The sequence below is a fragment of the Periplaneta americana genome, chromosome 10 (genome assembly GCF_040183065.1).
Source record: "Periplaneta americana isolate PAMFEO1 chromosome 10, P.americana_PAMFEO1_priV1, whole genome shotgun sequence".
NCBI lineage: Eukaryota > Metazoa > Arthropoda > Insecta > Blattodea > Blattidae > Periplaneta > Periplaneta americana.
The window spans coordinates 110,907,669-110,925,861 of NC_091126.1; the positions used below are offsets into that span (position 1 = coordinate 110,907,669).

Genomic DNA, 18,193 nt, shown 5'->3' on the forward strand with positions numbered 1-18,193 from the left:
CCACAAGTTCTCTTCATTACTGCCAACACTTCCTCTAACACCCGCAAGTTACAGATATTGGGATAGTTAGTCATTTTGTGGCACAATTGATTCCGGTCAGCAGGCTGATAAATCACGTTCGGCAAAAATTCACCAATTTTAATATTGTGTGTATATTTTTATTGTATATCGCGATTATAATACATTATAAATTGCGAAAGTGGCGAGTTGTATGTGAAGTTATTGTTTTCATCACTTCACAACTTTGAAATAGTTCTTTTCAGAACTACAATACCGATATTGTGTAGGCCTATGTGCGTGTTTCGTGGTAAGTAAACATTTGGAATATGCTGTAATATTACAATAAATTATTATGCATATTAGAATGTTGTTCTGTATTGTGATTCACTCTAACATATGTATTAAGGTATTATAATAAGTTATATACTTTAATTTTAGAACAGTGACTACTGAAGGTAACATCATTCTTTGAACACAAAAAACAATTAATTATTCATATTAAAATGAATTATATAATAGTTATATTGTTTAGCATAATATAAGGATTTTCTCAGAAACCTACACCAAAGGCACGATTCACTGTCTTTCGTGAAATGTAGATACCGGTAGTGATAAACACGTGGTTTTAGTTTGCAGCCATAAATACTTCCAACAGTGCATTAGAATATACATGTAAGTATCAAATGACTTTTATGTTGAAAGTAAGTTATATACATTTCACAGAAGACAGTAGAACAAAAGGAAATTGTGTTTCGTTTGGTTCAGCTGTTTTGAAGAATTACGTAATATAGGCCTAATGTTTACATAACCTTACAAATATTTAGTGTAATAAAAACTAATAAAATTAAGATTGAGGTTAGGTTAATGTGTAGTTCATATTTTAAAATACAGTAATCATTTCATTTTAAGATTAGGCCTACAACATGTCCAAAAGGAGAGAGATTGCAGAAACTTGTACATCAAGAAAGATGCAGAGCAGCTTACAAGAACAGTCATTCCACGAAAAGTGGGAATTGTAGTTAAAAATATAAAATTTAGAAAGAAGTATTATTTCATACTACAAATAGTTTAAAACACATTAAATTTTAAGGTTCCACCTTGATTTCCTCAATTTTATAGAGGTGAAAGAAGTTTTAGGCATCTTTCTTGTAGGTACTTTTCATGTACCCAACATTGATTCCAAAATATGTGGGTTGGGCAGCCTATAGCATTCAATCTTATCAGCTGATATCAGCCATTTTTTGTTTTAAGCATGGCATAAAGATTGTAGTTTCTTGAAATGATTGTTACATTTTCAAGGTATGTACCAAATTATATTTAAATCTTATTTGAAATTCAGTTAACCAATGTAGCATCCGTTACATGAAAATTGTCTTTTTTTACTGTAACATTGTAAGTATTATTAGAAACAAAACCACAGCTCATGAAAGTAATTATACAGTTCCAACATTGCCTTTACATATATTTTTGCATTTCTAAAGTGAATTAAAAACATAATGGACTGTAACGGATTCTACACTGTAACGGATTCTACATGACAACCTGTTTTCTTTTTTTACGATTTTAGGCCTAATTTTCTACAGAATCATGGCAGATCACAGTAAATACAATAATCGTATGGCTAAGCTGAAATTTAGGACTAAGAAGAAAGAAGATAAAAAAAATGGACTGAATATCTGAAGAAAGATAGAGATAGAAATATTGGTGGATTAAACCAATTTTCAATCCGAAAAATTTTGACATATTCTTCAATTAATCATATAGGGTGAATATTAGTACTATAAATATTGGAGAAAATATATTATTCATTTACTTTCTAATCTATTCAATACTAACTTTAACAATCATTACAATCGTTAGATCACATCAAATTTCATTTATTAATCAAACATTTTTAATAGGGAATGAAATATCCACAGTAAAAGTCCTAATATTCGCCACTTTATTATCATTAGGGGGATTAAAGTAAAAGGGACCAATTAAAGGTAAGGCGTCAGTCAGATAGAATATTGGATGATATGCTAAAATGGGCAAAGAGAGAAGCAATGAGGAAATATAGAAAAAAGAAAGCAGAAGAAAATAAGACAATAGATGGGTCAAAACCAGAAAAGGCTTTTGGGTCTTACCAATGTACCAGCACTTTAAGAAAAGCTGTAAAAAAAGTACAAAATGTACTCAGGCCTACCACTGAGTCCTTCAAAGAAAAGGGCATGCTGTGTATGGCTCCCAAATGAGGAAGTGATATGTTGTGGTGAGATATTGCCAACTCTTGATTTCAAGACTCAAGGACATAGAGTAATGCACGAGTTTCACAAAGACGTTAATGTTAATGAGAAATAAACTTGTAAATATTAATGAGACTGTAAATATAAATTAAAGATATTTTTAGTGTATGGTATAAGTTTATAACAAATTTAAGTGATAAGTACTTTTTTTTTTCGGAGAAATGTAGAAATATTCCCAACATTTGATTTCAGGACTCAACAGCACAGCTTAAATGTAAGAGTTTCTCAACGATGTTAATGTTATGATGAGAAGTAACCTTGAAAGTATTAATGAGACTAAAAACAGCTAATAATTCTTTGTACACAAAAATAAAACTCTTTTTAGTGTATGCTATATCTAACCAACAGTATTACATTGTTTTCCTATACATTTTTCCTTTAAACTTTATAATTTAATTTATTGTCAGAGTTCATTTATTTAATTTCAAATAGTAAATATTAAATTACTACACTTCAAAAATTAATTTTTTACTATCTTATACTTCATAAAAGATCCATAGCTACATATCAAAGTGACTTGTAGAATCCGTTACAATTGAATGTAGAATCCGTTACACTGTATAAAATTCATTAATAAATTACCTTTTTGTCATTTCTAAAAAATTCTTGTAAAGAAATGAAGTGCAATTCTTAATATATAAACAAGAAAGAGATGAATTTGTTAACCTCATCCTAGAACCTGAACTTTCAGTGAGAATAATGGTAAGTCATGAATTTAACAGAGAGGCGGTAGCATCCGTTACAGCAGCTAAAAACAGTCAGTCTCCTTTATAACTAAGAACTGTAAAACAAAATTTTTCAGAATGAATGTTTGGCTTCCATATAATCAGAGAATTATAAAATATTTCGTAAAACTGAATTATTTTTTAGAAGAAAAGGGATTTAAGGTGTGAACATGTAGAATCCGTTACAAATGGATTGGCTGAGAAGCAGTCGTTAATATGTACAGACAATTGAAGGCTGAAGCAGAAGAGGAAGATGTCTGTCTAACCAAAGGGGCTCTAATGAAAAGAATTGCAGTTCTTGTGGGTGTAAGTACATCTACCTGTTTTTATAAATAATATTTGACAGGATGAGCACAGACTTATTCCATAAGGATGCATCCACAATAGACTGTTCAAAATATTTACACAAGGACTTTTTATCCTAATCTAATGTAGAGTTCATAATAAACTAATGTGTGAGGTGAAGTTTAATCCATATCTGCAACTAGTTTTGAAAAATTTTAAGCTTATAAATATGAGAAAAACCATAATCTTTATGTCTATAGAAATAATTAAAAAAAGGTATATTATTTGTTTACATCACAGACATGAAAAGCTTGAAATATAAATATATTAATATAATATCCATATTTTTATTACAGCATTCGTACAGTGCAGTTGAAAGAATTATTGCCAAATATGAAAAGGGGCACCCACTGTCTACACCAGGGAAACACAAGAAACGTCCACGATGCGTAACTGGAATTGATGATTTTTCCAAGGAAGCCATTGCAAGATTTATATATGATAGACTGAATCGAGGTAAAGATAATTATGGCAGTGACATTTTTAAAAGAATTATATTAAGTTGAAACATTATAGCTTACACTTTACACTCATTATAATTTATATTTTATCATTGCTATTTTTATTTCCATGCAGGAGAAAGAGTAACAGCAAAGCTGGTGCTGGACCATGTAATGGAAAACCAAGCTACGTATTTATTTCAGGGATCCCTTTCGTCATTAAGGACGATTTTGAAAGAAATGGGTTTTAAATGGAAGAAAGAAGACAGTCTCACATATGTAAGAGAGAGTGAAGATATTCAATTCAAGAGGACCTGTTTTTTAAGAGAATATGTAAGGAATATGGAGAGTGAGAGTCCGAAGCCTGTCGTTTTTCTGGATGAAACGGATTTTTATGAATGGTAAGCTTTATTACAATATTAATCAATCAGTTGATGGCTTCATTGGTAAGATAGCTGAGCATTGGATAACAACACTATTTTAGGATAGTGAAGGGAATATAAGTTATAATATTATTCATTCCATGTATATTTCATAGGCTCTGCAACACATTCTTGGAGTAAACCAGCTATTGTTGGTGGTAAGGTTCAGGGAGTCATGCGTCGGCCTGCTGAGGGAGGAAGACTGGTCATCGTACATGCTGGAACCTATAATGGTTTTATTCCTGGTAATATACAGTAGCTACTATATATTGCGAAGTAATTTGTATTATAATATTTTTTATCTAGAATATAAACATCTTTCATCTTTTACAGGTGCAGATTTAATATTTGCATCTAATTTGAAGACTGGCCAAGATTACCACGGTGCCATGAATAGTGAAACTTTCCAGAAGTGGGTGGAAAGGCAGCTTATTGTTGGTTTGAGAGATGTAGGTCCTTCCATCATTGTTATGGATAATGCATCGTACCACAATAAAGCTGCAGAGGAGCAACCCACAACAAAATGGAGAAAAGATCAGTTAATGGTAAACATTATTTCTATACAATCGGAGCGATAAACAATGCTATTAAGTTTCATTATTTATGTTCCAATGTTTTTGCAGACATGGCTGAGACAGAATGGAGTCCCAGTGTCAGACAATGCAAATAAGAATGAATTGCAACAGCTCTGCAAAAGGAATAAAAGCCATTTGAAGAGGTAATTTTCTAAAATGAGAATTCATTAGTAAAATTAATTTTTTTATAATGTGCCATAGGAGGCTGATGTACACTATACTCGCAATGAGATGAGAATGGTGATTTATATGGATGCTACAGGGGAACTGGAGCTCCTGGGTAAAACTCTTGTGTTACCTGGATCATGGGCTTGCCCAACACAATATGGAAATCAGGAGTATGCTGGGGATCTGGGTCCACAGGATTATGAGTCCAGTGCTCTAGCAACTGGGCCACCATGACAGCTATTAGAAAAATGTTTCTTGTTTGTTATAATGTATGTTTCTTTCATTCTTGTTTCAGACATATTGTTGATGAACTTTTAGCAAGAGAAGGCCACACAGTTCTGAGACTCCCTCCATACCATTCTTTCTTTAATGCGATTGAGCTTGTGTGGTCAGTGGCAAAGAACTATTATAACAAAACAGTAGCTTCACGCCCAGGCCATGGCTTAGATCGAGCCAAGTCTGTATGGCATGAAGCACTCAGCAAGGTATGTAGTTAACACAAGCATATCTTTCTTTACATATTTAAAAATGCAGTTTCAATACTAGTTTTATATATATATATATATATATATATATATATATATATATGTAATTAATTATACATTAATTATGTATATTTATATAAATTATAATTAATTTAATTATATTTAATATTCTAAATTCTGTATATGTTTGTATAGTTTGGCTGATGAATTGTATATGTTCTTAAAATGATTACTAGTCTGTGTAGCTCTACTGATGAATTGTATATAGACCTACTGTAAATTGAATGGTAATATGTATAGCTCAACTGATGAATTGTTTATGATTATAAATTGAATTAATCTACTTGATATTAATTGCACAAATTTGTATAGCTTAATGAAAGTATGCTACTTTGTTTTGTATATATTTGTATAGTTTTGGCCGATGAATTGTATATGCTTTAAATTGAATAGTAATCTATATAGCTCTACTGATAAATTGTTTGTGTTTGTAATTTGAAGTAGTTTGCATGATATGTATTATCAATTTATGTATATCACAACTGGTTGAATTGTTTATGCCTTAAATTTAATTAAATTGTTTTGTATTATAATATAGCTAAACTTATGAATGATCGTTTACGTTTGTAAATTTAATAATCTGATTGGCTATGTATTGTATACTTTTAGTAGAGCCATCGATGTAGCTCAGTCGGCAGACTCGCTGGGCTGCTGATCCGGAGCTGCGTTCGGGGTTGGGTTGGATCCCCCTTTGGACTTTGGTTTCTTCCGAGGTTTTCCACAGCCGTGGGGCTGAAGCCGGATGGTCTATGGCGAATCCTTGGCATCAACCCCTTTGATTTGATTACCTGGTTGGGTTTTTCCGAGGTTTCCCCCACCGAAAAGGCAAATGCCGGGTAATATTTTGGCGAATCCTCGGACCTCATTTCATCTCACTACATCTCGCCAAAATGTAAAAAAATTGTACAACATTGTAAAAATTGTAGAAAATTACTAAATTGTAAAACTATAAAAATTTGTAAAAATTGTAATTGTAATATTGTAAAATGTTGACATGTTCCACATCTTAAAGCTTCATTGCTCATGTAAGATCTATGGAATAAAATAAATGAATGAATGAATGAATGAATATGCATACAGGTAACTCCAGATATATGGAAAAATGAAGTAAACCATACAGAGAAAATAATTATGAAGTATTATAATCAAGAAGTGAGAAATGCGCCAGAATTTCAAGAGTTCATTGTCGATCTTAGAGATACTGATGAAGAGGATGATGCTGATCACAATGACACAGAAGATAACGAAGAGGTGTTGGCCACTCCTATTGAATCTCTATCAGGGACTTCAAGGTAAAAAACAAGTGGTTAATATTTGTATACCTCATATGAAATACAATTTGAGTTTGGAGTTGTTTTAAAAGTCTATATTACAAAGAGCATTGTAAATAATTTATTGAATATACTGCATCAATTAGTATGCTTTCTCCCACATTTACTTCAAAATATTGATGAAGGAGGCTGGATAATCTCATCACTGATAATTTCAAGTTATCTTTCCTATTATTCAGAAATTGTTTAGGACTGAACAACAGATTTTCACTTCCAGGGATTAGGTACCATGGTGCTGCAAGAAGCTGGTGAGTCTTATTTCATCATTCTCTTTGAATACCCCAACCTTTCTAACATCCACGCCATTTTGCACAATGGCACAGCTGGACAGCCGCATCAGCAGCACTACTAATTCAAGGAAAGTAAAAGTGTCTCTGATGATCAGACACCTCATATCACAACCTACTATTTTTTTTTTACAATATAAAGTATAGACAGATTTCTGTACTTTAAAATACAATGAGGCTGTATGATCTCATCACCGATAATTTCAAGCTGTGTTCTTTTCTATTATTCTGAAATTGCTTAGGACTTAACAACAGATTTTCACTTCCAGGGATTAGCTATCATGGTGCTCCAAGAAACGAGTGAAGCTTATTTCGTTGGTCTCTTCGCTGAATGCACCAACCTTCTGACATCCGTGACAGAAGATTGCACAATGACATACAGCTGGATAGGCGTATCAGAGCCCATCATTAAGTCAAGGAAAGTAAATGTGTCTCTGATGATCAGACATCTCATATCAAAACCTATCATTGCTTTCTTTACCCCCTTTTTTTTTTTAATATGATATAGCTAGATTTATGTATTTTAAAAAACCAAGGAATAAATTTCTGTGGGGGTGGTATTTTGCTTCAAAACTTGCCAGGCCCTTGAGATATGCATTGAAAGTTGGCTTATTTTCAACATTTCTGTTTCAGAGCTTGATGTCACATTTTTAGATACAAATCTTATTAATCCAGTGTTAATTTATATACTATGTATAACATATTTTCTTGATTCTAATTTTAATTTTTCCTCCTTTTCTAATGACACGTGATTTATTGACAAGTCCAGTGTTGTCAGCATAATGACCACTAAAAAATTCATTCATTTACTGTTGGTGTTAAAAGGGTTTATGTGTCACAAGTTTCTTGTGTAAAACATACACAGATCCCCTTCTAATATTGACCATCTCTTAAATCAACATCTGTCTTTTTTTCAGTCTCAAAGGATCTTATGATGCCAAGATAGCTCCACCGAATATGATCAAGGGACTACTTAAAGCAGAGGATGTCTGGAAATTCGACAATATGACCAATTTCAGAATTATTAGAACATTGTGCAAAGAACATGAATGCTCGAGGACCATAATATGTCTGTCAGAAAATTATAATTATTTTATTTTTGTATCACTTTGTATTTTCAGAAAAATAAGTTTGATATTACACAGAAAATAGTAAGTTGATTATTTATTGTCTAATTTCTTTGTTGTTGCCTAACTATAATACATTATTTACCTATATTAAGTTTGTATGAGAGAATAAAAAAATATACATGTTAATTGCAACCTGTCCCTTGTCAAAGTATCCTCTCACTCCTGAGGCAAAGGCTGGAATACTAACATTGTATTATCCTGATTGAATGTATCATTCCATAATGTTCTATATAAATATATGTATATAATAAAAAAAAGTTTGATTATTATGTCACACACACTTTTCCATTAGTCCTGAAATAATACAAATATTTCAATTCTGTTCCTTCTGCTGGTTGAAACAAATTCCATCATACAAAGTTAATTCTTGCATAGAAATTGGAAATCAAAAGTAAGTACGATATTTTACATTTTCATTATCTGTTTATTAAAATTTTTATTTATTTAATTTCAAAAATCCTATTGCCCTATTGAATATTTCGAGGACATCATACCAGAAGGGAGTATGAACAAATGCAGGGTTATTGAAATATTTCAATAGAAACTTTGTTTGAACTAACGTTTATTAATTACAGTGGGCATGAGGAAGGATCAGGAATGCCTTGTTATGTAAACAAGGATAGAATAATTATTCTATATTTAAATGGTTCTAATGTAAAGGTGTAGTTTTGCTCATATGCCCTTCTGGGATGATAGCCTCGAAAAAAAATAGGGCAATTTAATATGCAATATAATTAGGCTGTCTACTATTCCACTTATATGTTTATTCAAATTCTTGCTGATCAGGTTTCAAAGAGGAATGTGTGTACCAAAATAAATGAAAAATAAATAATAGGGATGGATGTAATATAGTTTTAAGAAGAACTGATTGCGAGATAAGAGAAACAACAAGGTAGTTTAAGCCATGAACATTATTAACATTAGTGGTTTACGTTCAAGGTTGGTAGCACTGAAGTGCAGCCGTGTTTGATTATTTGGTACGTCATTATATGTTGTGTCGAGTATATCAATGTCCACACTGCACACTTTGCCCTCAGGAGGGGCAGGACTGGTGTAGTTGCATTCCATGTAGTTTCCTTCTTCTACTTCAGTGCTGGACTTCTTATAAACTGTGAATTGGAAATTACCATTAGGGGTGAATTCACCAGTAGTTGACCACATTGGAATCTTGTAATTAAAAATAAGCATTCTGGCTACACTCCAAAAATATTTCTTCAGTTATATATAACATTTAACATCTCTTTATTTCATTTGACAACAGTGTAACAGGAAATGATGGTATTACAGAAAGCCGGAAATTTGTAGTGACTATGTACATACACATTTTCAGTTTTTATAGTTCCTACGAATCACAGAACAACAGGAATTTTGCTCCGATTTAAAACAATGTGTCCCTTATGGTTTGGTGTGCGCTGAATCCGAAAATGCATCTCTTTTCTTCGTTTCACGTAAGGTTTTTAAGATATACTATGATTTCACTTTCTGCTAAGCGTTCCCCCAGGAATGGGTTGGGGGTTGTAAACGAAAACAAATTCTAATGCATTTTATGAGTTTATCACTTATTTCCTTTTTCTTATGGCTGTTAGCATATCCAGTACACATTTTTCAAGTTTTATGAGTTATTTTGAATCCCTAGTGTGTTATAATTTTATCAGTAGCAATGAAAATTAAAAAAAAAAAAATATTTTTTATAAAGAAGTCAATTCACTTTCCCCGGACATTGGTACATGATGGGACAATTTCGATTTTAAATTCAGATTTAGGGCACACATATTAGTAATATTCACCTATTTTTATTTCGGAGCAAGACAAAAAGTAAAAATTTGTTGTTCAGTGAATTAATAGGGGTGTTCATTGTTAGGAGAAAATCCACAAACGATTAGGGAAAACATGGGAATTTTACTGGAAGCAAGTAAAGAGATAGGTTTGGAAGTAAATTCCGAAAAGACAAAGTATATGATTATGTCTTGTGACGAGAATATTGTACGAAATGGAAATATAAAAATTGGAAATTTATCTTTTGAAGAGGTGGAGAAGTTCAAATATCTTGGAGCAACAGTAACAAATACAAATGATACTTGGGAGGAAAATAAACACACAATAAATATGGGAAATGCCTCTTATTATTCGGCTGAGAAGCTTTTATCATCCAGTTTGCTGTCAAAAATTCTGAAAGTTAGAATTTATAAAATAGTTATATTACCGGTTGTTCTTTATGGTTGTGAAACTTGGACTCTCACTTTGAGAGAGGAACATAGGTTAAGGGTGTTTGAGAATAAGGTGCTTAGGAAAATATTTGGGGCTAAGAGGGATGAAGTTGCAGGAGAATGGAGAAAGTTACATAACACAGAACTGCAAGCATTGTATTCTTCACCTGACACAGGAACATTAAATCCAGACGTTTGAGATGGGCAGGGCATGTAGCACGTATGGGCGAATCCAGAAATGCATATAGAGTGTTAGTTGGGGGGCCGGAGGGAAAAAGACCTTTAGAGAGGCCGAGACATAGGTGGGAATATAATATTATGATGGACTTGAGGGAGGTGGGATATGATGATAGAGAATGGATTAATCTTGCTCAGGATAGGGACCAATGGCGGGCTTATATGAGGGCGACAATGAACCTTCAGTTTCTTTAAAAGCCAGTAAGTAAGTAAGTAAGGTCATTTACTATTTCTTAATTATTATCAAGCACCAGTACCGGTAGTTGACCAGACATTCAACTACTGGACCAGTTTAAAATAAAGTGATATCCAGTAGGTGTCCATCACTTGCAAATGTGCTCCTGACTTTTTTATGTAAATTACGTAGATTGTATATAATCTGTGTTTTAAATGTTTGCAACTATTTCGTATGACTAGGTCAAAAAATGGAAAAAAAGTCTTCAAATATATAAAATAATCCTTAAATAATGGAATTAAGGATGCTCAAATGACTCTATTCCAATTCTCAAATTGCAAGAAAATATGGAATACTACATTCCACCCTGACTAATAAGCTGAAAGATAGAATGCCTTCACCTAAATTATTGGTGGTCACAGTAGTTGCCAAATTGTGTGCAGAAAATAAAATTCTTCAGTTTGCCTCGCTTTTAAATGCTACACACATTCTACAACCTTAAAAACTGTCTGGCAAAATGCAGTTGAGGATTTGCCATATGAGTATAAGAGATGTGTAGTATCAAAAACAAATTTTGGTCAGTCATTACAGAGCGAGTATTCGATGAAAGAGCCATCTCAGAATGGCTTCCATAAATGCAACACCTTCCTAATTGACACAAATGCAGTAAATTATTCTGGATGTATGAGTCATGAGTCTGTGGGTTGATAGAAATGGAACTGTGAACCTCAAACCAACTAAGTTTTATGTGAAATGTCAGTTGTATTTGGAATCGGTTATGAAACCTGGATGCACTGAAGAATTCAGAACTGTTGCAGCTAATGTAAAATGGACTGGAGATGACGTGGCATCTGAACTCTCCTACAATTGGTTAAAATTATGGAAAAGATGCATACAACCAAATGATTTTAACAACATTCTGATGGTGCCATATTGACTTGTCATAAGAACAATAATGTTGAAGAAGCACAGCAAAATGGAGAAGATGTGTAGATTGAGGAAATGCTGCAGAAAAATGAGTTACCACATGATATTACGAGTAACAGGTGGCTACAATATCATTAGGATTTAGATGTTAACAAAAAGAAAGAAATGTGGAAGGAAGGAAGAAAACACAATGCGAGGAAAGGACAAGAGACAGAAGTAATCAAGGAAGGTCTGATAGCAAAAAATCTAAAAAACTAGAGGTCTCTCAGTCAGATATCTCTGAGTTCGAGTTAGAGTTAGAATTCCAGACTTTATCATCGGACATTGATGATATACTTTTGGACATTTCTGAGGAAGATGGCAACAACCAAAGCAGTAATGATGGGAACCATGTGAAAGGCGGAACTTGGTTCATTGTGAAATATATATAGCGATGAAAACTTGTCGTTTACTTTGTGGGAAAAGTGGTAAAGAAAGAGGAAGAAGATTTTGATGAATTTGCTCAACACGTGGCTGCAAATGTGTTCAAGTAGCCAGCACAAGAAGATCCTGATACTATATCGGAGAATACAGTGCAGTGTGTTTATTCTGAACGCAGGAAAACTATAAAAAAAAGACATATTTATGCGATTCAAACTTTCAGTTTTGCAGGTAAAAGTCTTGGTTAGAATGCAAGTGCATTTTTATGTAATAAAATATAAGTGTGTCTTCTGTGTTAAAATAGCCATATCAAATTTGATTTAGTAGTGGTCAACTATTGGTCGAAAAACTGGTCACTTACTGACACATAGAGGTCAACTACTGGTATTTTTGTAAGCTGTTAGTGTAAAAATAAATTTCATCTTTTTTTTAGTTGGTTATTTAACGACGCTGTATTAACTACGAGGTTATTTAGCGTCGTTGAGATTGGAGATTGCGAGATGGTGTTTGGCGAGATGAGGCCGAGGATTCGCCAAAGATTACCTGGCATTCACGTTACGGTTGGGGAAAACCTCGGAAAAAACTCAACCAGGTAATCAGCCCAAGCGGGGATCGAAACCGCGCCCGAGCGCAATTTCAGACTGGCAGGCAAGCGCCTTAACTGACTGAGCCATGTCAGTGGCTTCATCATGTTACATTGCTTTAAACAAGTATTGAATAGCACCATTGCTTTTGTCAACATTTTAATATCCTTATTTACTCTAGAAATCTTTTCCTTGTGACTTTATCTACAAACAAAATGGAGATTTAAGAAACGAATGTTCCTTAACTGGTCAACTACCAGTGAACTCACGCCTATATTGTTCAAAACAATTTTCATAAATTTAAATATGCTTCAGTCAAATCAAAACTAAAAATTATTTTAAGATCTACTGTTACAGTCAGTCAAATATATCGTTTAAATGTTTAATATATTGTGTCTTTTTATTTTTTTTATTTTAGTAGGTTATTTTACGACGCTTTATCAACAGCTTTGGTTATTTAGTGTCTGAATGAGATGAAGGTGATAATGCCGGTGAAATGAGTCCGGGGTCCAGCACCGAAAGTTACCCAGCATTTGCTCATCTTGGGTTGAGGGAAAACCCTGGAAAAAACCTCAACCAGGTAAATTGCCCCGACCGGGAATCGAACCCGGGCCACCTGGTTTCGCGGCCAGACGAGCTGACCGTTACTCCACAGGTGTGGACAATATATTGTGTCAATATCAATATCATAATTGATCTCTATCGAGTCTATCAAATGCTTTACTGAAGTCTACAATTATTATATAAGTTGGACAATTAAATTCTCTTATGTTTTCTGTAAGTAATTTTAAAGTGAATATATTATCAGTACAGGATCTCCCTTTTCGGAACCCTGATTATTCTTCCAAAGGAATTTTGTTTCTACAATATTACATAGTCTCTTATTTAAGATTCTGGTGTATATTTAATATGCAGTGTTTATTAGGCTAATGCCTCTATAATTTTCATTTTAATTTATCGCCTTTTTTTTTAAATTGGTATTATTAATGAATCTTTCTATTCTTTAGGAATCTTCTTTTGTATCCAACATTGATTTAAAATATCTAATAGTCTACCTTTCATTTCTTGTGGTAAATATTTTAATAGCTCTGTATCTATATTATCTGGACCGTGAGCTTTCCTATTTTTAGAATTATCTAGAGCCTGTTCGAGTTCGTGTAATTCCAGGTTATCTACTTCTGTGATTAATGTGTTATCCCATATTTCTGGCCCTAGTTTATAATTATCTTTGGTCCATAGTTTTTTACAGTATAAAAGCCATTCGTCAGAGTCTAACAGCTGTAAGTTTGCAACATCTTTTTCATCTCTGTTCAGGTGTTTCATTATTCTATTCAGGTGTTTCCATTGTCTGTCTTGCATGTATATCGTTTTCTATATTTGCAATATATTTATCCCAGCTAGATTTATGAGCCTCCCTGACCATTTTTCTTGTTTCTTTACTGCAGGTCTTATAAGCTTCTAGTGCTTCCTGTGTTTTAGATGCTAGCCATTTTAAATATAAATCTTTTTTCTTCTTTATAATATTATCTAATTCTTCATTCCAGACATAGAGTCCTTGTTTCTTTCTTCGTGGTTTTCTCTTCCCTAAAACTTCTGATGCTGCTTTTTATATTATTTGTTTGAACTCAACCCATTCTGTTCAATATTTGTACTAATAGCTTTTTCATCCATAAGTAATTTTACTCTGGATTAATACAATGTTCTAATTCATTAAAAGATTGATAATAATAATAATTGGTAAGAAAACCTTGATGTAGCAGAGTGATCCTTCTATTAACTCTGTATACATTAAATCGATTCTCATGATTAAGAGAGAGAAAATAAACACGACCTGATAATATATTGTGACCGTGAGCTCTCCTATTTTTAGAATTATCTAGAGCCTGTTCGAGTTCGTGTAATTCCAGGTTATCTACTTCTGTGATTAATGTGTTATCCCATATTTCTGGCTCTAGTTTATAATTATCTTTGGTCCATAGTTTTTTACAGTATAAAAGCCATTCGTCAGAGTCTAACAGCTGTAAGTTTGCAACATCTTTTTCATCTCTGTTCAGGTGTTTCATTATTCTATTCAGGTGTTTCCATTGTCTGTCTTGCATGTATATCGTTTTCTATATTTGCAATATATTTATCCCAGCTAGATTTATGAGCCTCCCTGACCATTTTTCTTGTTTCTTTATTGCAGGTCTTATAAGCTTCTAGTGCTTCCTGTGTTTTAGATGCTAGCCATTTTAAATATAAATCTTTTTTCTTCTTTATAATATTATCTAATTCTTCATTCCAGACATAGAGTCCTTTTTTCTTTCTTCGTGGTTTTCTCTTCCCTAAAACTTCTGATGCAGCTTTTTATATTATTTGTTTGAACTCAACCCATTCTGTTCAATATTTGTATTAATAGCTTTTTCATCCATAAGTAATTTTACTCTGGATTTATACAATGTTCTAATTGATTAAAAGATTGATAATAATAATAATTGGTAAGAAAACCTTGATGTAGCAGAGTGATCCTTCTATTAACTCTGTATACATTAAATCGATTCTCATGATTAAGAGAGAGAAAATAAACACGACCTGATAATATATTGTGACCGTGAGCTTTCCTATTTTTAGAATTATCTAGAGCCTGTTCGAGTTCGTGTAATTCCAGGTTATCTACTTCTGTGATTAATGTGTTATCCCATATTTCTGGCCCTAGTTTATAATTATCTTTGGTCCATAGTTTTTTACAGTATAAAAGCCATTCGTCAGAGTCTAACAGCTGTAAGTTTGCAACATCTTTTTCATCTCCGTTCAGGTGTTTCATTATTCTATTCAGGTGTTTCCATTGTCTGTCTTGCATGTATATCGTTTTCTATATTTGCAATATATTTATCCCAGCTAGATTTATGAGCCTCCCTGACCATTTTTCTTGTTTCTTTACTGCAGGTCTTATAAGCTTCTAGTGCTTCCTGTGTTTTAGATGCTAGCCATTTTAAATATAAATCTTTTTTCTTCTTTATAATATTATCTAATTCTTCATTCCAGACATAGAGTCCTTGTTTCTTTCTTCGTGGTTTTCTCTTCCCTAAAACTTCTGATGCAGCTTTTTATATTATTTGTTTGAACTCAACCCATTCTGTTCAATATTTGTACTAATAGCTTTTTCATCCATAAGTAATTTTACTCTGGATTTATACAATGTTCTAATTGATTAAAAGATTGATAATAATAATAATTGGTAAGAAAACCTTGATGTAGCAGAGTGATCCTTCTATTAACTCTGTATACATGAAATCAATTCTCATGATTAAGAGAGAGAAAATAAACACTTACGACCTGATAATATATTGTGACAAATTTCTGTAGAAGAAAAATAAAAAGGAAACCAAATATTTCAGGGAAAGCTATTGAATAGATGATCTGATATAGTACTTATTTGCCATTCCTGAGTGAAATTTTATGTTAATGTTTTAATATAAATTAATTTTGGTATTAACGTTTCTTACATTAATATGCAACAAACTGAGTTTTTAAATTTCCCAATAGAACCTATGAAAAGACTTTAAGATAAAAAAAAAACTTACGTTTAGGTTCAATGAAGTGAAGAGCGACAAGTGGAGAGAGGTAGCCTTTCTTGTTGGTGTATGGATAAAAATATCCTGGAAAACCTGTTCTTGGTATGTATTCAACAGGTCCAATGTTCTCTCTGTCATATGGTTTCAACCCTCCACATGTCAGCCACACAGTGTTCAACTGAAAAATATTAGAACATTGTTTTAATTAGTTTTGAACAATTATTGATGTAAATATATTCCCTTTAAGGTTAGATTTTTAGGTTCCGATAATGTGACTTTCATTCTAAATGTATTACTTTCAAATTTTAATTTAGTAACACTGATATACCACGAGTAAATTTTTTCATAACATTTACAAGTAAAATTAATTATTCTAGCCAGCAGGAATGATGGAAATGAAAATGAAAGGTTAGCAATAGAGGGCAAACACAATAACATTAAATTATTTTGTGAATATTGTTACAGTGTTTGTGAAAGTTCAACGTAAACAGCATACCTACACTGTATCCACTGACTGCAATACAGACGGAATTTTATTTAAAATCTCTCAAAGTTCAGCACAAAGTCTGGTGTTTGAAGTGGAATATATGAAATTTATGTGCTTTTATGTAAAACAGAGACTTTTTTAATCAATGTAAAAATATTCTTACGGAATGATATGGTGTATTGCACCATTAATTTGGTTAAGCATTAATTATCGCATAAGTCGTAAGAATGATGACAGTATTGTTAATATTGGAGTTCCTCTTCCTCATGATGATAGTGTTAATCACTACCATCATCTATAGGCTGCTACTACAGAGCAGTCAGCAGTATTTCGGGCCATCAAACTCCATTTCGTGCTAGTGGTAACCTATGTTGCAGACAGAAAAAGGGAGTCAATGTCACTGCTAATAATAGCGCGCAATATAACTATTTTCACTGAAACCATGAATTGATATATAATGCTGATTGTAATGAGTATTAATCTGTGATACAAGAATTGTTGAATATTTTGTCTCTCCAGCTACCTACACATTTTCGACATATGCATTAGTTCCTCAGGTGCGATTTAAGCAATTTCTCGAGTGATGTTTTCTTTTAGTTCCTCTATTGTGTGAGAATGGTTCTTATAAACTACCAGCGTATCTTTTAAGTTTGCCCAAAAATAAAATTTACTTAGAGTGAAACTGGAGCTATACAAGGGGGCCACAATACAGTGCTGGTAACTCTGTCCTAAAAAATCTCTGCAATAAGATGTAGTGATTCGTAAGGAGTTTGTGCAGTAGCAGAATCTTTTTCATAAAAAAATTGGCCTTATTGTTCCGTGTGTATTCAAACCACACCACACAACAGACTTTTTCATCATGCAATAGAACTTCATGCACAAGCTGGTGATTTTCTGTGCTCTGGTACCAGTTGTTTTGTGGTATGACTTGCCCATCATAGACGAAGATACAGGGGAGGCTTAGGTAAGCAATGCACCCCCAAGTCAGAGTGATATAGATTACTGTCTCTCTCTAGCATTAGTTATGTAGGAAGCATAATACCGCAAATTAATATGCAAACAACGTTTAGGTAAAAATTATGTTTCTAAGTATTGCCTATAGGCATTCTTTATGTGACTTTTATTTTTATAATATGGATATGAAAGAACTGGGACAAGCCTGAAACATTTTATAGAGAGAGTTCATTCAGTTCGCATCAGGTGACAGTGAGTTCGCAAGATAAATTTTCCTTTTCTTAAAAGTATAGAACAAAGTAGAAACAAAATTATTAATATACATAATAGTGAAGAACTTGATAAAACTACGGATAATAGCGTAAGTGTTGATGCAGCTGCAATAGTATTCAACC

At 32.8% G+C, this 18,193-nt stretch overlaps 2 protein-coding genes across 7 annotated transcripts in view; one reads left to right on the plus strand and one right to left on the minus strand.

The window, feature by feature from the left end:
* The first annotated feature begins 39 nt into the window (after nt 1–39).
* Nucleotides 40–8,272, plus strand: LOC138707955 (uncharacterized). 6 transcript variants are annotated; one of them, XR_011334482.1, is made up of 10 exons: nt 40–307; nt 910–3,316; nt 3,652–3,811; nt 3,932–4,196; nt 4,334–4,462; nt 4,551–4,762; nt 4,841–4,935; nt 5,256–6,797; nt 7,054–7,084; nt 7,393–8,272. XR_011334482.1 is itself a non-coding variant. In XM_069838031.1 (9 exons), exons 4-9 carry the CDS (start codon nt 4,175–4,177, stop codon nt 6,115–6,117), a joined length of 651 nt encoding a protein of 216 aa, XP_069694132.1. In that variant the 5' UTR covers nt 40–307; nt 910–3,316; nt 3,652–3,811; nt 3,932–4,174; the 3' UTR covers nt 6,118–8,272. The 6 variants fall into 6 exon arrangements, 3 of the variants coding, with proteins under 3 accessions (XP_069694132.1, XP_069694130.1, XP_069694131.1); XR_011334481.1 differs by having other exon boundaries at nt 5,256–7,084; XR_011334480.1 differs by having other exon boundaries at nt 7,054–8,272.
* Nucleotides 7,057–18,193, minus strand: part of LOC138707291 (sodium/potassium-transporting ATPase subunit beta-2-like) — a 42,614-nt gene continuing 31,477 nt past the window's right edge. Inside the window, exons 6-8 of the mRNA XM_069836608.1 lie at nt 16,367–16,535; nt 9,186–9,362; nt 7,057–7,184 (exon numbers count right to left, since the gene is read on the minus strand). Of these exons, the coding sequence (XP_069692709.1) occupies nt 7,057–7,184; nt 9,186–9,362; nt 16,367–16,535 (474 nt within the window). The remainder of the gene's footprint in view (nt 7,185–9,185; nt 9,363–16,366; nt 16,536–18,193) is intronic.

Coding starts and splice junctions, on each gene's coding strand:
- LOC138707955 (XM_069838029.1), top strand. CDS start 4,175: ATGAAACGGATTTTTATGAATG. Junction 4,197..4,333: donor GAAACGGATTTTTATGAATG/GTAAGCTTTATT, acceptor TATATTTCATAG/GCTCTGCAACACATTCTTGG. Junction 4,463..4,550: donor CTATAATGGTTTTATTCCTG/GTAATATACAGT, acceptor CATCTTTTACAG/GTGCAGATTTAATATTTGCA.